Consider the following 27,810-nt stretch of genomic DNA (forward strand, 5'->3'; position numbering starts at 1 on the left):
ATTTACATAGGAATTATGTTGTAAAAATGTGGCGGCTAAGAAAATGGCTGTCTGAAATAGTCAAAATACAGCAAACAATGAGGATTATTTTGTTTGTTTTTTCACTTATGCTGTCTCTGCTGTCCCTGTCCACATCAAAACAAGACATCAATCATGTTCTGCTTCTCCAAACAGGAAGCACCCTGAAGCCTGTCAACTGTATGTAATACAGGAGTCAAACCCCCAAAACTGTCGCTTTAACGGTCGCCTAGAACCAAACACGGAAAGCAGTGGTAGCTCTTCATCTCGTTCCAAGTCGACTTTCTTTGGTCGACGTTCATTAAGCCAATCAGCGTGAAGAGGGCGGGGTCTGCGACAGACGAACAGGCAATGAGCTGCGGAGCCGGAGGAGAGCAGCAGCAACGAGAGAGTGAGCGAGAGAGGGAGAGAGAGAGACTGCACACATAAGCTGAATTCATCTACCCATCCATCCATCCATCCATCCTTTACCTACCTACCTGCCTACCTACCACCTACTGCGCGCGATTTATCGGTAAGATGCGTTTAATGCAATAATCTACAGCTGGTTCACTCACAGACACTGTGCTGACTACTGTCAATAAACTGTCAGCTTTTGCAACATCTCCATGCAATAGCTTATAAAAATGTTCACTTCTTGAGTGTTTTTTTATTGAACCCTGTTCTGTGAAGATGAAATGTGTAGGTGTGATAGGTCATGTTGTGAATTCATCATATTTCTAGGTTTTTGGGTTTTTTTTCTGGATGGTGTAATCAACATGTGTGGGCTTTTAACAGGGGGGGCGGGTGGAGACGCACCTTGAGCCTGATTGCTTATATTAAATATTTTCTGATGATGTTTTTGTGTGTTTTTGCTCTCTGTCACTGAAACCAGCTTGGGCATTGTGGCGTGGTCCTTGTCCTTGAAATCCAGGCAAAGACGCAGTGAGTGAACGTGTGTGAATTAACGAGAGATTGTACTGTAGTAGCCTGGTCCTACCCTATCCCCACCCCCTCACACACACACACACACACACACACACCACTTGTTATTCCGTTATGTGTGTTTCTGTGAAAATCATGAAGAAATAGCCAGAGCCTGCAACAGCCTCAGACAGGTAGCCTGTCTTCATCTCTTGACATACAATAGAATATTAATTACTATGTGTGTAAAAATGTATTTGCTTCTCATTTTAAAATTATAAAGCCCATGGGGGGGCTTTATAACACATACACACCTGGAAAATAATAAATGAAATACACATAAAAAAGGTCATTGCCATTGTCATATAGCTTTTGTTTATGCTGTTGGCAGTTTAACACCAAAACATATACAACAGTAAACAAATCACTATTCCTTGTGTCTAATTCTCTCTATCCACACATGATCTCTTCATCTCTGCAGCTAAGATAAAGACCTCGTAAATCCAAACGCAGGGCCACTGTTTGACGCACCTCCATGTACATAATAGAAACAGTATCCATTTCAGTCATAATCTAAATGTATTAATCCCATATGCGTAGAAATTACTGGTCAATCTCTGCTGATTTATAGCCTGCTGTTTCCTCCATGCGTCCTTTCCACGACATGTGTGTGTGTGTGTGTGTGTGAGAGAATGTGTGTGCTCTGCCTATTCCCAGGGAGCGCTGCATTAATTGCGTTTCAATAATTAAATGTCCTTCAAATCAGCCTAGCGAAACAGAACGAGCGGGGAAGGGAAGAGAAGCAACTGAGTGACTGGGTCTGAGTGCTCAGTGCAGTGTGTGCTCTGTGCTGTGGCTGCACGTCTCGAACCAAATCCATGTTTCATATGCACACAAATGTTTGATGTGTGTCTGTCAGGTACATCCTCTGCTGTGAAAAGCAGGGAGGGAAACTGTATGTTTTTCTCAAGCGAGATCCAAGACCCTGGTGTTGCTGAGTGAAACTGGAAGAAAGAACAGTGTGTCTTTGTCTGGAAATATTGTCCATTGTATGTCCATCTATGGTTAGTGAATATCCTGAAGATGCAGTTGATTGAAGAAAGTGTAGCAGGTGTGATCAAATCATTTGGTGTTTTTTTTTCTGGTGGACGTGGAATGAGTAAATGATATAATGAATATTTACACATATAAAGAAGGAGTGTTAAGCTCTTTTCTCTTCTGGTTTCTTTATAAGCTCACATAGTGCGTGACACCATCATCTGCACATGCACAGCCAAGCAGCAGTCTCTGGTTTGTCCACTGTACCTCTGTCCCTTCTGCTGCAGCAGAGACACGGGGGATTTGTTTAAACCTGGACAGAAATAAGGATGAGAGCGCACAGAGAAGGGGGTCAGGAGTTACAGGGAGGGATAGAGCATGAAGAATCAGTAAATAAAATGTGTCCATGTTGAGATACAATCAGCCTTTAAAGTACATTACAGAGTTTATTTAGTAGTCATTTGGAAAAATACCTTATTGTGGATATTACACCTTTCTCAAGAGGGTACAACACACTTCAATTGAATCAGTATTTTTTTTTTTAGTTTGTCCGCCATTTTCTTTCATTTTTTTGATGTAAGAAAGATGTACAACAATTGAACTGCAACATCCCGACCTTTTTACACTCGCACATCAACTCTGAGGTTCACAAACATCCTGAAATCAATCTGTCAATTGATTGGTGGCATTGAGGCATGGGCCGAGCGTAGAGCAGCGCAGAGCTGATGGGAGGGAACTACACATCTCTGTGAGGAGGGCAGTAAAATGCTCAGAGCAATTTGGTACGGCCCACATTTTTCACCTTGTTCAAAACCAACAGCCGTACCTAAATGGCACTATAAGACCAAATCAGGTTGAATTATTTCTCCCAATTGTCTCATCTGTGGCAGCACTGCGTTTGCTGTCAGTGCCCATAGACCTTTGAACAAGAATTTCCAATTCTATTTCGTTTCTCAAGGAACATTTTCGTTAGAAGTTATCGGCTCCCTCCACCCACTGAATCAAGTATGTAGTCGGCTCCATGTGTGCACAGTCTGCCTCTTCATCTGCCTGTCATCCCCTATTCCGCCTCATCTTCCTCTTACTCCATGTGAACACCCACACCTACACATGTGCCCCTCCCCCCACGGGCTTGGTTGATGGTGACATTTCCTGTTCTCCAGTGTCTGCCCCTGCTCTTGAGTCCATTTGAAAAAGCCTCCTATCTTTTCATTTTTACCGGTGACCCCGAATAGAGGCCAATCCAATTACAGCTCAAACCTGCTATAGCTGCACTCCCACGGCGCTGAAGCTGTAAGTGTCTGTGCAGGTTGTCTGACATACAGACAAGAGAGAGCCTTGAGTCGTGAGCGTGAGGAACAGTCAACCATGTTGCCATGCTAAGCAGAGGGTCATTAGATATCACAGGCTCATTCCACATCTGCATGGAGGCTGATTCTTTTCAGCTCTTCCTGTCTCTCTGTCCCGTGTCTTCCTCGGTTTTAGTTGATTTACTACCGACATGTCGTCCTTGTTTTTGTTGGTCCTGCCACTGCTTCCCTCTTTCTCTCTCTCTCTCTATTTATCTGTCCTTTTACCTCTTTATCTCTGTCTGTGTCTCATTCCCTCTGGGTGACTCTGTTAGCAGGGATTAATCAAGAGTTGTTCACCTTTGTTTGCCCTCTGTGGAGTGTACTGTTGGCATCCTGGGACTTCAGGCAGGATCCATTGCACATTATGCCGTGTTCTAACAGGAGGTTGAATGAGCGAAGAAAAGTGAGCTGAGAATGTGCTGCAGACAGGTGACATTCAAATCACCATCACATCAAATAGAATTTAGTGTACCCACAGGGAATTTTGCACAGTAAATACTGCAGGGGTATGAAGAACAGCGGTCAACCCTTGTCACGTTGGCTCTTTTTTATGAAAGTGTGCATTGCAGTGTGAACATGTACGGAGGAGTACAGAATGATGAAAGAAGGATCTGTGAACATCGCGCATGATTCCTTAGCTGTCACTAGTGGCTTCTCGCTTATAACTGCACTGGGCTGGCAGTGATTCAGCACAGTGACCGGTAGAAATGGACAATTATTTGAAATAGCAATATAGCAACGTAATAAAGTAATAAATGTAAATAATGGCGTGTCATAAGAGATCATTACGCTGTAAATGAAGCATTACAATGCTAAATAGACGCCCCCGCCTTCAAATCATGTTCTACAGATTTAGGTTGCTGTAAGATACCATGTTTGTTATAGACGGCAGTAAAAAAAAAAGTCACATCCTTTTCCTTTTTAATTGAAAATGAGATGCAAAATGACCGCTCCAATTACAGTAAAGTGTCGTATTGCAAAACGCACTGTTCTAGAATCATCACCCGGTATAATTTGAATGCATATGGTTCTGCTCTAGTGTCCTGTATCAGTGCTTTGTTTTGTTTAATGGGTCGTTTCTGAAAGTGATTTCTCTAACAAGTGCTAATGAGCTATAACCATTGGAGGCACCAGAAACTCTAAAGTATTGTGTCAGTGTGGCGGCTTTGACTGAAACTCAGAGAGATGTTATAAAATGTTCCACAGAACATAGTCGTCAATCAGGGTTTCTCAGTTAGAGAAAAAAAAACATCTTTACTACATTTCACGCTTGATTTTAATTTTATGTGCATTTCATGTGCAATTTAATTTGTTGAATTGGCCATTTAACAGATTAAATGCTCTAAATGAGCCAATTCTGAAGTTACTGGCGAGACAGCCTCTTCTTACTGTATAAGTAATAAGATGATACTGAGTGAATCTTCTTGGATTACACGGTCTAGTGTAATCTGATGTCGCCCAAACTTGCTCGGTCGCTGTTTTGTGAAGTATTAATGACTAGCCAAATATACAGCTGATTCTGAACTCATAGTATAGTCCTTCTTTCACACAAAGCCCTGTTAAAATAATCAATACATAATGGTTGAATTCCATTTAGCTGCTTTTGTTTCAGGATCCCGCAGGCTCACTGTCATGGCACTTAGAATTGAATGGAGTCATCACTTGTACCTGAAAACGTTTGACGAGGTTTAAATGTGATGGGTTAAAGACAATTTCACAATAGCAATGAAAATGTACAATTGCCTTGAGTCTGTAGATACATTGACGTATTGACGTAGTATTCGGTTGTTTTTAGTCTGAAGGCTTATTTAGTGATGAAACTGGTGAAACTCTTAAGCTTTAAGTCCATCCATCCATCTTCTACTGCTACTCCTCCACATGAGGGTCGCTGGTGCCAATCCCAGCTGACGTAGGGAGGCAGGATACACCACGGACAGGTCGCCAGTCCATCACAGGGCCACATAGAGACAAAACCAATTTGCGTAATCCCCAAATCTGCATGTTCGTGGACTGTGGGAGGAAACCGGAGAAGTACTTAATTAAAAAGTAATTCACTAGAGACAAGGCATATAATAATGATTATTCTGGAACATTTATTAACACATTTATGTATGCATATGTATGGAGTGAGAAGGCATATAACTTTTAGCTCCCACCCCTTAATTTATTACATAACAGAAATAGTGTGCTTCCTCTCAATTACTGTTTATTTGTCAAGTGAATATGTAACATATATTATAAAAATGCACATATCTTTTTGTCAAGGGTGCAGCAAATAATAATAATAACAGGCCCTATAACACCTGCTAACTTCATTCCTAAATTTCCTAAGAATTGAATTAAAAAAAAGACATATTCTTCTGCATTCAGTGAGGCAACCATCACTAACATGTTGTGTCCATTACACTTTACTACGAGACAAAGGATTATCCGCTCCTGACAGCTGATGTTTGCCAGCTCCTGTCCTGACACATAGCCCAGAAATAATTCAGTCAGCACTGGAGCAATGGTGATGATTGTGCTGTGGATTGTTGGGTTTGTGAACTTATAAAAAAAAAAAAAAAACACATTAAAAGTGGTAAACTACAGGCACAGATGCTTCAATGCTTAAAACAGTATACATCACGAGCCTCTTAAGGTTCTATTTCCTGGAGGTGCAAATCAGGAGCGTGAGCAGAGCAGACGTCTTGACTGATGAACTGTATCAACTTTATTGTTCACAGTAATGGAAGTCCTCACCTGCCATTGCTCATAGACCGCAACTCTGGCCCACCGGTGGTTTTATTACAACCTCACTGAGTAAATCAAGTCTCGGTGTCCAATCAAACAGGGAAAGTGAGACGCTGATAGAGACAGGAGTAAATTGACACCTGCGATTGTTCGAGTTTGATCATTTTTAATGTGTCTTCTTCATGTGGATTTCACTCAGTTTGCAGTCAGAGCAACTCCACAAAATCCACTGCTATGGCTCTGAGGGAAAATCCCTTCATAGATTAGACATAGTCATGCTGAGATTATACAGATAATCCTGCCTTTATTAATAAAACATTCACCACAGGAAGTGCTGGTCATAGCGATACAGACAGACATCACTCTTTGCAGTTTATACCCTCAGATAAAATGGGATGTTAGCACTTTCACAGAATTAATCAAAGCTTTTTTAAATGTTCTTGGAACATTACAGTGAGTTTATTTAAATATGTGTGTTATTTGTGCATTATGTGATAGACCTTCACCCTACAGGGCTTGTTATATCCTTATTGGAGGATATAACAAGACTCTTCTCCATTTGTTACATTTTAAAAATGCTTTTATTTTCCTGTAGAAAATCATGGTCCAATCTGTTGTAAAAAAGAAAATCCAAGAAGAGTTTATATGGGAATATACAACAGAAATAAAGTGAAAGGAACAACATTTTAGAACATGATAGAACAATTTATTACCAATCCTGGTGCTGCATGTTTTAGACGTTCCCCTGCTCCAACGCACCTAATTGATTCATCAACATACCATCATAAGTTACCATACCATAGGTACTGTATGATGTTTCGGGCGTCACAGGCTTCCACTGATTGGTCAAATTTCACGATGACTTAGATGGATTTCTGCTGATTGGCTGATTGGTGAAATCCAGGTGTTTCTAAGCACGGTGACACGCTTTCAGATTTATGCGGAAGTTACCAAATATAGTTAATTTCCCGGTAAAGGGTAAATCTTTCATGTAAAGAGGGGTGTTGTAACATGTACAGCAGAAAATGATGAGTGGTGTTTGAGAGTTTATCTTTCTTTGTGGAAGAAATAAGTTATCAATACAATCTTTCTGTCAGGTTAGCAAAATGAAAAATGTCTATCACTCGCAGTTGGCTTGTGTGTGGACATGTGTGCTTCAAAATGTGTGTGTGTGCACCATGAATGAGGATGTTCATGTTTAATAAATTCCATATATCCTCTGAAGCATGCCGTCTCAAGGTGTTGGGTTTAAATGGCACTAAGGATTATCGCATGTGCCTTGGATTTGGGTGACGTCAAATTTTAATAGTTGAAAATGTCAACTGCTGATCTGCTCAGTCTGAGACTTGGGATTACACAAAGAGATTTAGGGCATCCTTTAAAGGCCAGTGAGTTTAATTGTACAGAATTAATCAAGTTGTCAGGATTAAACCATGAGAGATTTTCCTGACATGCTCCATGCTTTCGGTCACGAGTCAGTATTTTATTGCCAGGTGTTGGGTTTCTCTGCTTACCTGGGAAGCTTGCTGGGAAAACCCATTTGAGGAGACGGGAGCCAAAGTCACAGTCATCAAAGGCGAACCTGGTTAAGCGTGGGATCCCCTTGCAGACAGTGTGCCGCAACTCAAAAGGTCAGAATGGTGTCACTGTTACAAGTAAAAGCCAGCCACCCATGGTGTTATTGTCCACTCACTCATGCATACTTGCACACGGACACACACAGGTGTGCACACAATGATGCATGGCTGGGTCTTTCCTTACCAAAAGCGGGACTGCTGGTCTCAGAAAGGTTCGGCTCCCACAGCTCAGAAGGTCAGGAACATTACCTGCACTGAGATCTTTGCCAGCCTCCCCCTCTTTTCCCTCAGCCCTGGAATGTCTGACTCACAGGACGACATGTGAGAGCAGGTGACCACACGTGACTAATGTTTATTAGCTGCAGTTTGTCACCCTAACCCTGGACCAACTTGCAAAATGGCTGTTTCAGAGAGCTTAAAGCTGCACTGCTTTGGTCCACTGGTCATATTTGTTGTTGACGATGTGATGATTCTGCCTGTTTGGTCTCGATGTGATCTGCGTTTATCTGAAAATGGGCTCTGTCAAGCAATACTATTGGTGCTTTTCCACTTCATTCCTCACCTCGGCTCTACGCAGTTTGGTATGGTTTTCCATTACGATAGTACCTCCTCAATGTGGGTGGAGTCATCATAGCACAGCTGTATAAAACAATGTTTTATATGTGACACACACAAGCTAGTGACTTGTAAAGCAGTTTTTGGCGTCACTAAATCATTAGAATCAGATTTGCTCACAGAATTGTCGAGAGTCGAGTCATGCCAGGACTGTGTAGTGGGAAAGCTCCACATCAGACCTGACTGAGGGAGCATTTGTGTGTATACACCAGCAGTGCAGGGACTTTATTCCCTCAAACTGCTGAATGACCAGTAGATGTTGTCTCTGTCTGTCTTGACGTAAAACAAATCACTTCGTCTGCTCTGCGGGGGATTGTCACTGCTTGTCAGCATTTTGTGAACTCATTCAACAATGGTTTGAATGTAAAAGGCATTTGTTTGTATTTAAAAGCTATGCACAACAGCTTTGAGTCACAATTTCTGTCAGAGTCTCATATCGAACGCTCCATGTCTTCTTCACCCTCATCACCTTCTTCTTCGTCTTCTACATCTTGTCACAGAGTCAGAAGTCACGTTTTAAGGTACATAGGAAGCAAAGAGTGACTCCAGTCAATGTGAACTAACATGTTACAGCAGATGCAAATTCAGCAGGGGGCTACATCACTTCAGTGCTTGTCGAAAAGCAATTTGTCTGAGTATTTCTGGGTCGAGAACAAACATGATGAGATCTTGACTGACTTGAGTGTAGAGGCACTTTGAGTGGATGTGACAAGCACTGTGTGTCATTTACAAGAGACCACTGCATTTAAAGCTTATGAAGTAAATGAAGTTTAATGTAAAATGTTGTGGGGAAGGTCCACTCCACTTAGCCAGTCTGGAGACAGAGCTTTATGGATATAATATATATAGTCATGTCCAACAAAAAGTAACATTTCATATATCAAATACAGTCTGTATGTAACTTGTTGTTCTGCGCTAGATTTTTGCAAATGTCATTCAAACAAGATTAGCCCGTGTATCTGGAGACAGTTAACTGCTGTAGATTTGGTGCTGGACAGACGTGTTAACAATAGCTGAAGAGTGTATGTGAGACTGTGTCGATGTTGATAGTAATGAAGGAACAAGTCACACAGCAGCACGGTACATCTCTGTGGTGTTTGTACAACAATGGGAGCACAGAGGAATAAGCAGAGAGAATGTCAGGCTTTGGATTCACTTGTTAGTCGGATCACTCAACTGGTGGTCATTGTCCTCCCAAAAGCACTGGTTGACAATAATAAAAACAGAACATATTTTAGACCGCACAGGTTTTTGGAGGGTTAATTGTGTGTTGCTTACCAGAGCAGGGCAGAGGATGGGGCACTACATTTTCTGGCTGCTGCCCATTGTTAACATAGTTAACACCACAGTCACCTGCACTACCACACACACACACATGCAGTAGCAGCCAGCAGATATCAGTCCTGTATATACAGTATATTTATATGTGATCACATAGGGATGGGAATCGGTATCAGTCCGATATTGGACAGATACAAATTTCAAAAATCCTATATATTGGATGCTTCACTATAGACGGAGTGTAAAAAAGTAAGTAAACATCAGCAAAAGCATTTGTGCTGAGTCTTTGAAATGACTCAACACAAATGCGTTGTTAACAGCTTCATAGTTCACGAATGGTCTAAAATGACTGGACTAATATCTGGTATGAGTCGACTCTCAAGCTTGTGATATCAGTATCTGAACATCTTCATCTGTATCTCTGTTGATATCACTCAATCTCTTTTCATGTGAGGGCCATAGACCTTATACCGTAGGAGAAATTTCGTTTGGTTGCAAAACTCTCTCATTTATTTGTTTAATTTGATTCGGCGCCAAATCAAGTTTTTGAAATAGGAAGTTCACAGTACAACCAGGCTCCTATTGGTCAATCACACAGTGTCCACTCACTGCTCTGTTGTGTATTTTTGACCATTAAATAATAATATATAATATAATAATAATAATGTCTGTGTGTGTGTGTGTGTGTGTACAAATACATCACGGAGCTCAGAGGTGGTGCCAACACATATACATTTATAAATAAATAACAATAACATAGGCCGCAATGACTCAACTGTGTGTTAGTGTAATATTTTGACATGTACAATTACTCTATGAGAACTTTTATCTTCATATTTTTACAACCTACTGACAGATCACCCTCTCTGCTCCTGCTTGCTCCTCATGGTGCCAACTGAACCTGCCACTGCACAGGTTTTTTCTGTCTGAGAGATAAACACAGCAGCCTGCAGTCAGCCTTTTTATTTGGGGAGTCGTGTGTGCCCCTTCTAAAGTCTGTACTCTGGCCACTGCACTTGCTTGAGAAATCAAACTTGGATTTGTATAATTTATGTAAACAATTGGAGATTATATCTCCAATTGTTTACATAAATTATTCGTACCTTGTTGTACCTTGTGAGATGGCCCCATTTGTCTGTTCCTGTTCCTGGTGCCTTTAGCCTGGCCACGTGTCACGTGCAGACCTTTACATCACCTTTAAAGAGACTGAGTCTGAATTTATAAGCTAAAAAAAATGTTTTATCATTTGGCAGAATGATTGACTGACATATGTTTTCTGTTTCCCTTTTATCATCATCCCACATCCCTGCTCTACTTTAAATTCTGCTTACCTTCCTCTCCAAAATCCTCTTGTCCTTCATCTCTTTTTCTCCCTTATGCAACAATCTCTCCCGCTCTCTCTCTCTCTCTCTCTTTCTTTCTTTCTTCCCTGTCCTCCACAATTCTCCTCTCCCTACCTTTTGCTCCCACTCTCCCCAAATCATTTTTTCCCCCTCTGTCATCTCATCTTTCCTCCATCTTCATGTTATTCCTCCCACATCCATCTGCCTCCCTATCCCCCTTTCATCTCTCCAATCACTCATTTCCTGTTCCTTAACTATTTTTCTTCCATCCATCAATATTTCGGTATTCCCTCCACACACATTTTCCTCCCTCTTTCCCTCAATCACAACCCATCCTCTCATTTTCCCCCTTTTTCTCCATCACTTCCTTCCTTTTCTTTTTTTAAAAAAAATTTAATTTCCATCTAACACTTTCCTCCATACATCCCTCTTTTGCTCAGCTATCTGTGGTTTGTGCTGCAATGTCGGTACTGGATGTTTTGTCCCCGCTCCTCCTCCTCTCCATCCTGTTGCCGGGCTACGGTTGCCGGGCGGCGGACATTCCGGAGGACACTACATCAGAGTTTTCAGTCAGACTGTACCACCAGCTGCAGGCGGTGGGGGGGCAGGAAAACATCATATTTTCCCCGCTGAGTGTGGCTGTGGCCCTCGGCATGGTGGAGCTGGGGGCCAGGGGGGCTTCACTGGAGGAAATACGACAAGCTGTAGGATTCAGCCACCTGCTGCCAGGTGAGACATGAGTTCCGTAAAAGAGATAATTTATGACAAACTCATGCGCTTTTAATGAAATGGTTGTGTTCAGGGTTGAGACGTGAAATGTGGATCAAAACGCCTTCACAAAAACAAAGAGATGCCATCCTACTGCTTTATGGGAAACATGAGATTAAACCTCGAGTAAAAAGAAACATTTATACAGACAGTGGAGCATCCCAGCTATATTCAAATTACAGAAATAGTGTTAAGTGGCAGACAGTTGGATTTCCTAATTCCTGATTTAATTCATAGTAATGTGAAGTTTATATTCAGACTTCAATTTATGATGCATTTTGTCATTTTCTAAGTTCATTATATTCATTATATATACACATAATATTATTCAGTTTGTCATAAATTTAAAACTTACACTTGTTTCCCTGGCAACTGAAAATGTTCCTTAAAACAGAAATCTGAATGACATGATGATCAGTGGTTTGTAAAAAGTGAATACAGACTATGAAATATTAAAATGACACTGACGAAAGATGCTAAATACAAACTTGGACTCATGTATGTACTAATGTAGTATTATTACTATAATATAAAATGAGGATTTTTTTCTCTCTCTGTCTCTCTCTCTCTTCTCCAGGTGTGGAGTTCTCTTTGCTCCAGAACCTCACAGCGGCTCTGTCGGACAATGACGCCCACTATGTGGTCAGATTTGCCAACAGCCTCTTCCTACAGGAAGGCGTCACTTTTAACCCCGAGTTCCTGCATATGATGAAAAAGTATTTCAAAGCCGACGTGGAAACGGTGGATTTCAGTGAATCAGCAGCCGTGGCCGAGCAGATCAACAGCTGGGTGGAAAATCATACAGAGAGTGAGTAAGACCTACTTTAGACCTGCTATTATCATCCAACCTCAGTGATCCTTTGACTGTACATCCAGGTTGTGCCATGTACAGGCCTGATCCCTCACAGTCCACAGTCCTGAGCATGTATGTATGAATGCAATCCATGCTCATTATAAATTAGATTTGCTTTAAACACTGATCATCATGTAATTCGTTTTTCTAATGGCTAAAAGCATATTTCATGTAACAGCAACACAAGTAGGGCTTTGTTTTGCTGAACACACACAGACTCACACAAACACACTGACATCAGATACTCCTGCACAATTAGACTTGTTAAAAAGCATTGGTTTTGCTCTTGTGGACAGAGATGACATTAGTGTGTGTTTGAATAAATGGGACGGACGCCAGATCCAACCTCATGCAATCACAAGAGAAACACCTTTAATTCATAAATGTGATCTAACAAAGGTAAAATGCAAATATTAACCATATATGCAGGTTTTTTTTGCTTGCGTTTTGGATGAAGTTTAGGGTCATTGAACATAAAATAGTTTGATTGTGTTAAATTAAAAACCCAAAAATACAGCAGGTCCACCTGACCCACAGACACTGGCTGAAAATGAACGTACAAGGGTTAATGTCAGGTGTTGTCAGTTGTATTTAGTGCTATCCACATGTGAGTGGATCACTCAAATAGATGCTGTCATTAGGTCTGAACAAGGCCTTAAAGACAGAGAGAAAAAAGGGAAATATAGTGTCCAGATGAAGACAGTCTCAGTCTCAACAGGTCACACTGCTGGATAAAGAGGTGCAGAAGAACATTTACATCAACCCAAGCATATTTCATTTACCGCTCTACAATCTGGGCTTCTGTTGAAGTGTCTCATACCAAAACTGTGTTGGCTGCAGACCACTTTTTTTTTACTCCCACTCCTGCCACGTTTCTATCCATTTCCAGCAGTATCAAAAGCAGAAATAGGTCGTGCTTATGTAGGGCAGACATGTGATTATCCAAACCAGGAATCATGATTGGAACAACTGTTTACACAAACTGTAATAGGAATAACCAGTAGCACAAACTACTCCTCTCCATCACAATGACATTTCTTTTTTTTTTGTGAACCGTTTACACGAAGCATTTTTATTCCAATCAGTCTTGTATTCCAATTATTTGGCTACTGTTCATAAATACGACAAGTGACAACATTTCAAACCTCAGTTGTACTTGTTTATCTGTTCATCGTCGTGTACAACTTCACAAGTTGCATCATCACATCACAAGTGCTGTCAGTTTTCTATTGAAAACTAACAAAGCCTGTACGACTCCCTTCTTCCAGGCAAGATCCGTGAGCTGCTCTCAGCGGAAGACTTCAGCAGTATGACCCGTCTCACTCTCGTGAACGCCGTCTACTTCAGGGGCTCCTGGAAAAACCAGTTCAGGCCGGAAAACACCAGAACCTTCTCCTTCAGCAAAGACGACGGCTCTGAGGTCCAGACACTCATGATGTACCAGCAGGGAGACTTCTACTACGGTGTGTAAGAATTGTACTGGTGGCTCTTCTTCCAAGCTTGTCCTTGAATTTCAGCTCATATTTCCTGGGGTTATTTAAAATGTTCATCTTAAATCTAAAATATTCATATTTCATATTTTCTGCTGTTAAAATCAGCCTCACTTGCTCAAACTCCTTCATTTTTTAGCCCATAAATTTTGAAAGACCATTTTGTTAGTGCCATATAATGTTGGTGGCACAGTGAGGTCATGTGATTCTATATTCGTTTTTGCTATTTTATACTCGTAATAAGTATAGGATATCATATTTCCCAGGTGTTATACTGATTGTCAAAACATTTGGGCTAATTCCTGGGTGGACGAGTCACAAATTCTTAATAGAAGCAATAGAATAGTTTATATTGTACGACCTAAAAATATCTGTAGTGTGAAGTAGTTTTTTTCTGCTGAACACATTTGGACCTGTACAATAAATCTGTCACCATAATTATAATATAATATAATAGATCAGTTTTGACACTGACTGCACAGTATATGTTGTGAAATGACCTGTGTTTTGTGCTAAAAAGACGATAATACATGAGTCTATTTTCATCTTTATAGTAATAACCACGTTTGCTTTGACGTGCAACTTCTCAGAAGGGTTAAAATCACAATCCCATTATTGTCATGTTTACATTCAGCAGCCACTACATTGAGGGGAAATGGCATATTCTTTAAGTCAGAACATTGCAGACACTGTTGGGTTCAAACCTGCCGGCCAACTCGAGCATCTGGGCAGAGCTTTCATGTTCTCCAAGTCTCTGCGAGGGTTTGTTGGCCTTGTGGTTGACTGTGTCATAAATTGGCTGTGCTGTGTGTGTCGGACATTGGTGCATTGGGTGTTTTGCCAGAACTGCAATGTGCAGCACAGTTTGTACAGACGAGTCTTACAGGTCAGTTGGCAGTAACACGGTTCCGTCTGAGTGATTCCAGGCTTCTTATTTTTTACATCTTTACAGACAGATGCACAGTAATGTCGCTGCACTGCAAAGTTGGTGCAATTTGTTTTATTCATTTTCTCTGTATGTGTGTAGTGAGTGTTCACACTTTACACACAGGCACACAGGACTAAAGAAAATCTGTGCCCTTGTGTGTGAGCTGCAGAGCTGCATAACAGGGACAGGTCCCTGAGGAAGAGGAGGCTGTGTTTGCATTTTAATTTCTAAAAACACAATCATATTGTTTAAGTAAGAATAATGTGAGATTTCACGCACTTCTTTTTTGCTGCAACAATATCTCCCTCTGCATCATCAAAAGTGCGATGACGTGTCCTTTTTGTTGCAATGTTCCTTTTTAAAGCAGCGTCAAAAGAAAAACCATGTGCAAAGCCCGGGATAAAACCCTGGCAAACTTAATTGCTCTGTAATCTCCATCTCACAGTGTTAAAATCTGTGTAAGTGGGATAATCTTATTTTTAGATTTAAAATCTAGCCGGACCTGTTTTGATGATAAAAGGATTATCTCATGCTGAGAAGAAATACTGTCTCACTTAATGCAAATAAGGGTTTCTTGCCTTGTCTTGATGATAATAAGCTTTTGTGTCTTTTCACACAAGAAGACAAATCTGTATGAGATCCATCTCCAGGCAATGAAGATGTGACTTAGAATGTGTGACGCATGTGGCCGTGTGTTTGCATGTCGCTCCACCAGGTGAGTTCAGCGATGGCTCCCAGGAGGCGGGTGGTGTGTACCAGGTGCTGGAGATGCCCTACGAAGGCGAGGACATGTCCATGATGATCGTTCTGCCTCGGCAGGAGGTGCCGCTGGCTTCACTGGAGCCCATCATCAAAGCGTCGCTGCTGGAGGAGTGGGCTAACAATGTCAAACGGCAGAAAGTGGAAGTCTACCTCCCAAGGTGAGAGATGAAAAACACCCAATTTATGCAAACACACACACACACACACACATTATTTATAGGTAACACATATGCTGATCAACTTATGGGAGGAATGGGTTGATGCTGTAACGCCTCCTCGCTCATTTTCTCAGCACTGATATTGTTTTCCCACCAGTAATTTGCATTATTGAAACTTTGAATGATTTCTTTATCTAAACTGGGGCTTTTTCATTCTCAGAACTTTACATTTTTGAGGCAGCTGCATAACTTGTATCTGCTAAATTTGATGTATGTATTTTACTAGTGCCTACATACACTATGTTGGAATACTGAAGTTTTGTTTAGTTTATATATATATACTGTTGAGAAAGGTTTTTTTGGTTCTTCCAATGTTGGTAAAAGTATGTTTTTCTATTTGCTATGCGAGCATATACATCTGAATATAGTTATTTGTAAATCATGTGTAAATAGGAAGTCAACTGATGATTATTAATTACTGGAGTAGTGAAGAAGGGGTAGGATTAAATAAGCCTATGCTTCTTTTTGATTTTGCATTTTCTTTTTTCTTTTTTTTTAATTCTATTATTTTAATATGTTTAAAATAAAGCCTCCATTCATACATTAATGCATAATCATGACTGTAAATGTTTCAGGTTCAAAGTGGAGCAGAAGATTGACTTGAGGAGCACATTGCAGGAGCTGGGAGTGAAGAACATCTTTACTAATAATGCTGATCTCTCTGCCATGACAGGTAACACTCATGTAAATGTATGCAAAACCACATGAAAGGGATTTATACATTACACAGCACACATACAGTAGATACTAATGGTGAGGATAATATACGACCAGGAGAGTTTAGCAGGGTGTTTCTGTACTGCAGTGAAGTAGCCTCTGATACTGTACTGATTATTGTATTACTGTTTTTATCTGTCTATGTCTGGGACTACAGATGGAAATTAGCATTATGCAATTATGCATATTTACTGCAATTTATTGCATGTTCATTAATATGCACAGTCCCATCCAAATTAATTAATTGATTATTAATTAAATTAATTAATATATTATATATGTATATATATATATATGTATATATATATATATATATATATATCCATCATGATATCTCGATATAAAAGTTGAACTATGATAAATAGTTCACAGAACTTGTGTCTTGTGTCTGCGTTCATATGGATAACAATATAACTGTATATAGTTCACAATTTATTTATGATGAAAAATGAAAAAACAAACATACAGAAATACTTGACATTAATAGGTGACATGAAATCAAGTGGAGGGCCACATGTGGCCCGTGGGCCGCGACTTTGAGACCTCTGGTCTCAGGTAACCAAGGTAACTGGCACCAAGCTGCCAGGTCACAGTTGTCACATCATCTGGTAAAAATAGAACCAGAGAAAGAAAGAGAGAGATGCAAATGTAAAGAGCCAGAGAAACAGGAATCTTAAATGCATTGTATGCAATACACAATTTACCTTTAAAATGGATCTTACTAAAAGCTGAATGTTACACGTAGTTGAATAAAATCACAGAATATTGCAGGCATTATGCACTGACTATCATTGTAATGTTGAGCTGACTGATATACACTTGTACTCTACGTCAGAGTTAAGACTCTTTATCCAGTATATTCTAAAGGTAAAGTGTTGGTCACTGTGCTTCTGTGTGTGTGTGTTGTCCAGACAGTAAAGACCTGTACATTGGAAAGGCAGTGCAGAAGGCCTACCTGGAGGTGACTGAGGAGGGGGCAGAGGGAGCTGTTGGCTCAGGTAGGCTGGATCTTAATCTCCCTCATGATTAACATTATTGACTCATAATGATGACGTTTAATCCTCATGCTCCCTCTTTCTGTTGGTCAGGAATGATTGCTCTGACCAGGACTCTGGTGTTGTACCCCCAGGTCATGGCTGACCACCCTTTCCTCTTTGTCATCAGGAACAGAAGGACAGGTGTGTGTGTGTGTGTGTCAAACAGCCAGTATAACTATACTTTATTTATATACAGGGTTCCCACAGGTCCTTGAAATTGAAGTCCTTGAGTTCTTGAGAATCTAAGTAGACATGGGGCTTTGAAAGTGTTTGAATTTTGTGCAAGAAAGAAGTGAAGTTGACATTTAGGTAAATGTTTGTTACGACGCCACCTACTGTTTCATGCTCCTGTTTCATGAGGATAAAGCGGTAGAAAATGGATGGATGGAAATAGATCTACCTCTTTTTAAGCATGTTGCTTATAGATGTGGTGTAACGTGACTTTGTCTCTGCCTCTTCTCTTTTCCAGGCTCCATCCTCTTCATGGGCAGAGTCATGACTCCAGAAGTCATCGAGCCCAATGACCATGACTTTTACTCCATGTAAACATGGTTCACTCAATCTCAGCCAATCAGAGCCTGGCATCATCAAAGCTACCTATTCTCTATCACCATCTTCAGCTGTGTTTTATACTCTTTATGGAAAAAATATATATACATACATATATATATATATATATATATATATATATATAAACTGGATATCACAGGATATATTATATATTGAAATATGACATCTATAATGTGATTGTGTTTTGATACCGGAAGCTTTAAACTCTTGGATACAGAAGTGAAGCAAGGGAAAGTTGTAAATATTCTCTAGTAAGGGAAGGTTTGTTTGTATATGAGCCAGAAGAACATATGATATGTAATCCACGCACAACCCCTTCAAGTTCAGCAGCTTTGTACTCACCTGCGCCCACACAGACGATGCACAAATAGTATTTTCTCTCCTTTATGAATTCAATGCGCCCATTCTTTAATCTACTTTAATTACATCCTGTACATTTGACAGTGTTCTACACACACACACACTCGCAGTATATGTATACGCTCAGTATTTATTGCAGAATAAACATTTCATTCTTTTACGATGAATCTTAGTAATGTATCTGATCCAGACAGTATTCTAGTCCTTTTTACACTGTAGACGTACTAACATGCCTTATTGCATCGGAGTGGTTGATTAAACGGTGTCATTAATCAGCCGGGCATCTCACAGGTGAGCAAAAGAGACTGTGTAACTAACTTGGGTTGCTATGGAGACAGACTGGAGCATGCAGGCACACTGAGAAAACAGATGTGCTGCACCGTTTTTTGGATGTACATACAGGGCAAAACAGTAACACCAGCTGTATTCAGACTTTTACTCAATAAACAAATGAATGTGTTCCCATTAACATGTGTGTAATTCTCTTTGTATGATGGGTTGACTGCAAACCCAGCTTCACCATGTAAGAACATGCTCATTATATATTCAGTGCTTGAACATACAGTTTAATAGGATTATGAAATGGCACACATTGAGCTATTCAACCATATCTCAGCTTCCCAGGGCAGAAAATGTCCTGCCAAGGCTTTTTGGAGTTGTGGCATCCCCTACAGTAGCTGCTACCACACACACACACACACAGCCCAGAAGACCTCAGGGTGCACACGGGTGTGTGTGTGAGGTAGGATCAGGTCTGAGATGTAAGAAGGAGCTTGTCCATGTAAAGCTCTAAAAGTAAGGACCAGGGTTTGAACCAGTGGGGGGTTAAAATGTAGTCATTTACGTTATGCAGACTGGATTTTTGTCCCCATAAAGAACTCATGTCCCCATAATGTGACAAACAGATTTAGGTCCCCAAAACATTAGTAATACCTGGAACACACATATAACTAAGGATGAACGAGACCCAATTGTCACTTCTGTCCACAAACTGAAACAATTAAATAAATGCTCTGTATTTGAAGGAATTTAAATAATTACATAGATTTTCATCTGGTCTTGAAACACCACTGAAAGTGAGTTACACTTCAGTTTTCATCCATTCACATTCTGCCTGGAGCAATCTGTGGTGAACTGTCTTTTCCCATGGACACATTGACCGATAGACTAGAAAGAGCTGGGGATCAAACCCTCAGTTGGAAGATGATCTGCTGCACCCACTGAGCCACATAGGTAGCCACTGTGCCAGAAATTGTGTACTCATTGGGATCCACTCAAAGGTTCAGGAGAACAATTGTCCATTTATTTCATTGCTCCAGTTTGTGGAGCACATGTGGAGGCAAACAGAAAGGAGAACGAAAAACAAAAAGGAAAACATGAGTTCAACCTCACTAATTTAAGATTTTCATCACAGTATAGTGTTGGGACACTTTTATACACTGTGTGTGTAAAGGCTGAGGTTGAGAAGCCACAAAACAGACTGGAGGCAGGATAGATTTGAACAGTGTCAAAAATGCTAAAGAGAAGCCTGATTAGAGGGATCTGACAATCCAGTGAGCTTCAGAACAGAGACCACACATGTGACAGGAAGCACTGGTGTGAGGAGTCACTAAAGAACAAACACAATACTGGTGGCAGAGGGAAACACTCATTACATGAAGCAACATAAAGTAGTCAACAACCCCAAGGTACAAAATGTGGCTCGATACAAGACTGACAGGCAACAGTTTGGCAGTGAGCAGTGAAGCAGGGAGCACCAGGTATTTGTAGCTGAACTTTTGATGAAGACGGTTTGCAGCTGGTGACCTGACTCCTGCACACCTGACTCCACTCCTGCAATTAAGCACACACACACACACACACACACACACACACACACACACACATAGAGGAACTGGTGCAGATAGACTGAAATGGTAACAACTATAGTAGTACTTGTAAATAATAAATATAATAACAAACTTTATTTGTATAGCACGTTGCATACAAGGATTGCAGCTCAAACTGCTTCACAATAAAAGGAGAATAACATTTAAAAAGCAAATACAACAGTAAAACACAAAAATAACATTTAAAAAGCAAATACAACAATAAAACACAAAAATAACATTTTAAAAGCAAATACAACAGCATAACACAAAAATAACATTTAAAAAGCAAATACAACAGTAAAACACAAAAATAACATTTAAAAAGCAAATACAACAGTAAAACACAAAAATAACATTTAAAAAGCAAATACAACAATAAAACACAACACAGGGTGGAATGAAAAGGAACAGTCTAAAGTAAAAAAGTAAAATCCCTGTTTTAACTTTAAAATAAACTAAAAATGCAAATGACATGATTAGCATTCATTGTAATAAACATCCAAAAAGAAAAAAGCACCAAGTGAACACCAATTAGATTTTTATCACACGTTGGATCATAAGTCAGCAAAACGAAACAAGTCGCACGGTGTACTCTATCTAAATAACAAGCACGGCTGGAGAATGACAGCCAGTTGGTGTATGATGTTATTCATAATCTAAATGACTCTCACCAGCTGCTGGTGTAATAGCTGTGCCCTATGTCACGTGTCAGCGTGTGCCACTGCAAATCTGAGTCAGCCATTTCTCTCCCCCCTCCGAGGATTTAACAGGAACGAAGTGACGAGAGAACACAGCGTGTCCCAGTGTGACCTGATGACACTGTGGGACCACATTTAAGAAGATTCATACTCAAAACATGCAACAACATAAAAGGCATTGACCAACCCAAAACATTCAAATACATGTATTCATAATGCAGGCAGCACTATTGAAGTTCAATCAGTTTTCCAGTTTTTATTACGTGAATAAAAATGTGACTTTCGGTCCGATATCAGCTCTCATTACGTTTTTTGCCTAGTTATTCGTCGTCTCTGTCCTCCTGCTCCTGTGTGTAATGTGTCATTTTCTGTAAACATCCATTTGAACAATATATTTATCCATGTTTGCTTTCCTGCCTTCATTGTGTATTTACTGCACAAAGTCTAATGGAGTTTTTCCTTCAATATATTCCAACACAGCAGTCTTATTTAAATAACTAAAATAAACAAGCGCGAGGCTGGAGAGAGAGAGAGAGAGAGCGCCTGTGTGACAGGTATAATGAATAAACTGATAAAATAAGAGCACGTTGTGTTTTATTGAGCGCCACTGTGAATTTTATACCGACGACAGAAAAGCTCCCCCAGTCTCTTGCGTTTAATGTAATTAAAGTATCACAGTTTATTTATTTACTGGATTTTAAGTCAGTCTACAGAGGCTGAGTGCAGATCTTTCTTCCTCTCTTGTATGATACACCTGAACAGTGTTACCAGGCAACTGTGAGCTGAGCAGCTTCCAGTGTGCAGCAGCAGCAGCAGCAGCAGCAGCAGCTCGGGCCCACACTCTGTCAGTCTGCCCGGGCCAGTGAACAGCACGGTTAACTTTCTCTCATTTGGGTATTTCCAAACCCGCCGGGCTCCATGGGTAACAGCTACAGCTTTGCAGGGCCAAACCGAGGCGTTCACATCCATGTGTTACTGAAGAAGGCCAGGAGAATTTATCACTCCAAGATTGGGACATGTCAGAAAGGTGAGCGAAAACAACAAAAACATGCCTGCATGAATAAGTTAGATATGTTGTTTGCAATTTAATTTAATGCAATTCAACTTCTCAAGTGTCAGCTCAGCTTCATTTGGTACAGGTGTCTTTACGTGTAAAACATTAAGTCAAATAAGATAACTTAGGCAATTTAAATATATTTTAAGTACTAGTTAATGTTTTGTGGGAACAATGAGACAAACTATGGAGTTTACAAGTGTCCGGCTCTCCTCCGCACAGAGACCATTATAAGCAAATAGCACCTGCTCAGGTGTCCTGTGCTGCCATGGCAACGGGTCCTAATCTACATTGTCAGGCCCAGTTCACTGTAACTCTAACCACTCGACCGGTGGTCAGAGTTTCAGCACAGAGCAGGGCTTACGTTACGACGAGACAACTCGTCTTCTTCCACAGAGACCGCTGATGAGGGAATGCACTGGATGAGCCCGTGTCACCCACTTTTCACCGTCACCTCCCATCTCTCTCTGACTTTTCTTTCATTGCACGATTTCATCCGTTTCAGCTCTTCAGGTGTGAACACTCTCAGTGGCAGCCTCCCCAAATCCCACTCGTCTCAGAACTCTGACCTCCGTGTGACATGCACACCTCTCTCTGTGGACCACAGTCCTGATTCTGGACTTGTATCCACACCTGTGAGTACAAACACACACACACACATTGCTACTGTCCTCAAAACACTGAGACCCCTCCGTCCCCTTTTCCTGACATCCTTTCACCTTCAAATCAATTAGTTTCTCCAATTCTATAACATATACTGACTAAAATGCTGATGTTACTTGTTTTAAGTGGCTACTGATTTTGGTCTTTTTTGTTGCTTGTAAATTATGGATGTTTCTGTTTAGGTTCTGCACCCATGCGTGCATCTCGTGTTAAATAAATAAGGTGGTTTGTCATTGCAATAGTTCTTTTCCATTATATTTCCTCCAGTAGTTTGTTAATGGTCTCTTATTCTTGAATATCAAAGTGTATATTTAAAGCAGAAGTGGACAAAAACAGTGGATATGTTGAGTTTTGCTCATGGTTGATGTATGGATTTTTAATGTGCTGTCTGTTTATTTTTCATTTGAGCTAGGGCAGTGTTTCCCAGTCCTGGTCCTCATGAACCACTGCCCGGCAGGTTTTAGATGTTTCCCTACTCCAACGCACCTGATTCAACTCGTCATCAAGCTCTGCAGAAGCCTGATAACGATCCATTCATTTGAATCAGGTGTTGTGTTGTGGCAGGGCAACATCTAGAATGCAGGGCAGGATTGGAAAACACTGAGCTATGGGATATTTATCTAAATCTATCTGTGTCGAAATCTAAATGCCTCCATTTCTGCTCATACTGACATGCATTTCATGCATTATACTTACAGTATATATGTTAATATTTATGTTTTTTTATTGCTGCTGGTCTGACTGAGCTACCAAAAGACCTTTCTTCTGTATATTTAATCATCCACATGGTTTGATTATTTAAAGCTCATCATTGTGTCACTTTACAGGTCATCGTTCTGTCAGATCTGTCCTGTAACTTCTCCACAGTGTTGTTCATATTATGTAAATAGGCACCTGTTTTGTGTGTGTGCGTGCAGGTATTACCTAAAACTGTTTACACAGTCACCTTATGGGGACTGGTCTTCCTTGTGGGGAAAAAAAACAAGTCCCCACAAGGTAAATGACTAAATTTTAAGGTGAAGATATGTTTTAAGGTTAGGTTGAGGTTAGGGTTAGGTTAGGGTCAGGGTTAGGATTAGGCCAGTAGTAATTGTGGTTAAGGTTAGAGTAAGTCTCCAGGAAATGAATGTAAGTCAATGCGATGTCCCCTCAAGTCATGAATGTCCAACGTGTGTGTGTGTGTGTGTCCTGCCATTGAGGATCAGTGGTCAGGTGAAGTCTGGGGTCATTCTTGTGTCTAGTTTAACAGAGAGAAAGGTGTAGAATTACACAGACAAAGTAAGGGTGAACAGGATGTTTGTAGGGAGGCAACTCCCCCACTACAGTAAGGCGGCGTGGTGCACTTTGCATGACATAAAGTTTGATTTATGAGACACAGATCTATAACTCGGGTCTACTAGCTAAAAGTCTGCAGTACGAGCAAAGTGAGTGGTCTTATGCTTCACATTATTCAATTTAATTCAATGCCCAGCACACTTCCTCTTATATTAAAACCACTGTGGTTGTAACGTGATGCAATACCTGCAGAACTGCTGTTATAAATGATAACACAAAAACGGAAGTATGACACTGTATACAGTACCTAAAATGGATACTTGAGTAAAACCCTAACCCTTTACTGTACTTAAGTATCAAAATTCATTTCCTGATATAAAATAAATAATTTAAAAGGTAGGGTCGGAGATCTTGGAAAAACAGTAAGAGCAGGCTACATTTTGAATATAAAGGTCTAAGCTCCTTTCTTCAGACTTCCCACAACAAACAGACTCAGACTCTAAAATGTTGTCCTTTTAACAGCTAAAGTGAACTATGCTAATGTTAACAGGAAACATTAATAATACTTACTAGTATTTCAGTAAAAAACAAACAAAAAGTAAGTAAGTTTTATTGAAATTACCTTGTTCAGTAGATGTGCGATGAATCAAAGCAACAGGAGGCAATTCTCAAACCACTTTGGTGCTGACGGGGTCAAAATCATCATTGTCTTCTTCTTTCTATGTAGACGTAATTCATTAATCTGTCAAACTGTAAATGCAGTTCTGTGGCTTGATCGATCCGGATTTTACTCAGATGAGGAGAGGACAGACTTACTGCATTATTATATCATCATATTTTGCAGTAGTTTGCCATTAAACTTGTATTCCACGACGACATCAACATTTACAGTGCTGAACTGTATTCATGAAGAACGGTAATTACACGGTAACAGCAGGTTTATTACAGTGTACATCGTTATCCTCCTTCTTCCAGCTTCCATCCAGTCAGTTCCGGTTTGTGTCGTGGCACCGCCTGGAGCAGTGTGACATCACAGGTGACCAGCTGACCTGCCCCAGGGTCAGAGAAGGTGCGTGGCCAATAAAATGGCGGTCGATCAAAGTGCAAAACACGTACAGCCACAGTAAGACATCCTACTTAGTAACTCATCTATCTACATCTTGATGATTAAAAAAAAAAGGGCCGTCAAAGGAGGAGTTGTTTCAAAGAGCAGGGGGTGACGTCTATTTGGTGAGAGGGAGAAGGAGGAGAGAAGATGAAGGACAGAGGTGGGACGAAAGGCTGCAAGAAAATTGGGAAAACTGTCTGGTAAGTTAGCAGGAGAAATGGCTGCAAGTGCAGGTGAGTAGGGAGGGAGGATGTTGGAAGAGAAGACACTGAGACAAAGACTCTGACAATTCCACTTCTGGTTCTTCTCAGGAGTTAAATCTGTCCTACCAGGATTTGGGGGATCCCTTCCAGAAGGACAATTTCCTCCGGATCCTCCGCCGGTTGATCCGCGTGGAGAAACTACAACTGGTTGACAATTCACTAACTGACCTGAGTTCTGTACGACTGCCAAGGTATGAACCACACTACCTGAGTGCACCGCTATCTCTAATGCTAACATAAAAAACATCCATCCACCTCTGTATCCTCCCATAGAGGGTTGCTGGGGCCAGCTGGTAAATCTGTCTTGATGGGATTCCTTCATTCTGAGGTGCTCCAAAATATTGAAACAAGCAGCTCTTCTGCAACCTAAATGACATCGTATTGAACTGTTTAATTTGATGCGTGATTTTGAAGATATTAGTTCAGTGTAATGCTGCAAAGTGGACTCACGTGCTCACAGGAGGGCTCAGGCAAAATCCAAATTGAATAAAGCAAAGACAGGTGGTCATAAACACACTGGGGAACAAAACCGGCAGGTAGTGACAGCTGAGTGAAGAATATGTAGTGAGCTGAGGGGATAACGACAGACAGGTGTGACTAATGCAACACAGGTGAGTGTAATAGAAGGAACGGCAGGAAGTAAGACAAACTGAAACAAGACACAAGCACGGATACAAAATAAAACTTCCTGTTTTATTTTGTATCCGTAAAGTCAATCAAATTAAACAGGGACATAAAAAAAACAATAAGACACCAATGGATGTTGTATGAAAGTAACATGAACAACCAAGCCGAGCATGATTTGTGCTTTATACTTGGGCAGGTGCAGAATGTTAAACCTGCACCGTAACCACCTGGTGTGCCTGCGTCAGCTGCCAAAGCTCCCAGCAGTGGAGCACCTTTGTCTGTCTGACAATGCCATCGACTCCCTGGTGGGACTGGGTGCTCTGAAGAACAGTCCGCTGCGCTCCCTAAACCTGACCCACAACCCAGTGACCTTCACTCAGGACTACCGAGTACGGTGAGGGGAGCTCCGGTTTTCGGTTCATGTTTGTGTCTTTAGCAATTCATTGCATTTTCATCATCAGAAGTTGTGCAGGGGACCAAAATAACTGATCTTTACATTACATTACATGTCATTTAGCAGACGCTTTTATCCAAAGCGACTTACAATGGAATTAAGTACAGTCAGCGAGGGGTGGAATCGAACTTGCGACCATGATGTTTTTCGCACCTAGGGTACCGGTCTTAACCACTGAGCCACTCCACCCCATCTGTGCCATTCCACTTTTTTGGCACCCTTCAGTTTGGGTACCTAGCACAGTGTTCTGGTACTAAAATCAGACAGGGAATCATCATTTTAGGGCAACACATTGTAAAAACACATATATACTACATAAAATTGAAAAATGTGGTTTGTAAATCTTCAAGATTTGTGACATGCGTTGGGCATGTCAATTTTTGAAACCGGAAATTTGCAAACGTCACTTGCAGCCAGGCACCTATTGGATGATACTAGCATCATCATGGGAGCATAATTTACAAAACTGACATCATATATTTTTTTAAGAAGACCTGAGAACCTTAACCTAAAATGTTAACTGATGTTATGAATCAATTTGGACTTAGACTTATTTTTTTTACAACAGAGTTCCATTTGCAAAGTTGCCCCCTGGTGGCTAACTGCTACTTATATCCTACCTATTACTTTTAAAGTGGCTTGTTGTGTTCTTTTTAACAAATAATGTCAATGCACCGCAACAGCAATGTTTAGTGTGTCTCATTCTACAATAAGACACATTAGTGTGATGTCAAGCTATTTATGTTAGCCGACGCCTCAGCCCAGCTGTGGAAACACAAGCCAGATCATTCCACACTCATCAAGCTCAACTGCACTGTACTGCTTGGTGGAAACACAGTTTTTAATTCCATATCCTCTCATTCTTTCCTCATTCTCTCTCTCGCTGCAGTGTTTTCTCCTGTTTGCCAAAGCTTCAAGTCCTGGATGGACTCCCCAAGTTGCCAGAAGATTCTCTGCCCAGCAGACTACACTTCCCAGAAACCACCAGCATGTGCAACATCTTGTGACATTCCTCCACGCATCACTCAACATGTTGGAATTGCACTGCACTGACGGTTCACTCATCTTGTTGGAGGAAAGCCAACTGGTATTCAGTTATTTACTCAAGTGTCAGAGGTGTTGCACAAAATCACTGTAAAAGTAATGTGGTCAAAGGTCATGTACAATGCTTTTTTTTTTCTTTTTACATATAAAATGATATACTAATGTTTCTGCTTCCCTGTCTGTTCAGACTATG

At 40.7% G+C, this 27,810-nt stretch overlaps 2 protein-coding genes across 3 annotated transcripts; both read left to right on the plus strand.

Annotated features, from left to right (window-relative positions):
- Positions 1-388: 388 nt before the first annotated feature.
- serpini1 (serpin peptidase inhibitor, clade I (neuroserpin), member 1) lies at positions 389-19,029 on the plus strand. Of its 2 annotated transcripts, XM_044032873.1 has the most exons (10): positions 414-532; positions 893-942; positions 11,298-11,586; positions 12,203-12,433; positions 13,747-13,941; positions 15,612-15,816; positions 16,452-16,549; positions 17,505-17,591; positions 17,682-17,771; positions 18,100-19,029. In XM_044032873.1, the coding sequence occupies exons 3-10, from the start codon at positions 11,319-11,321 to the stop codon at positions 18,174-18,176; spliced, it is 1,251 nt and encodes a 416-aa protein (XP_043888808.1). In that variant the 5' UTR covers positions 414-532; positions 893-942; positions 11,298-11,318; the 3' UTR covers positions 18,177-19,029. The 2 variants fall into 2 exon arrangements, with proteins under 2 accessions (XP_043888809.1, XP_043888808.1); XM_044032874.1 differs by lacking the exon at positions 893-942 and having other exon boundaries at positions 389-532.
- Positions 19,030-21,971: 2,942 nt separating this feature from the next.
- Positions 21,972-27,732, plus strand: LOC122773796. The gene is made up of 7 exons (XM_044032715.1): positions 21,972-22,156; positions 22,689-22,818; positions 25,097-25,190; positions 25,302-25,429; positions 25,541-25,683; positions 26,316-26,513; positions 27,463-27,732. Exons 1-7 carry the CDS (start codon positions 22,146-22,148, stop codon positions 27,578-27,580), a joined length of 822 nt encoding a protein of 273 aa, XP_043888650.1. The 5' UTR covers positions 21,972-22,145; the 3' UTR covers positions 27,581-27,732.
- Positions 27,733-27,810: the final 78 nt, after the last annotated feature.

Source organism: Solea senegalensis, linkage group LG8 (assembly GCF_019176455.1).
Source record: "Solea senegalensis isolate Sse05_10M linkage group LG8, IFAPA_SoseM_1, whole genome shotgun sequence".
NCBI lineage: Eukaryota > Metazoa > Chordata > Actinopteri > Pleuronectiformes > Soleidae > Solea > Solea senegalensis.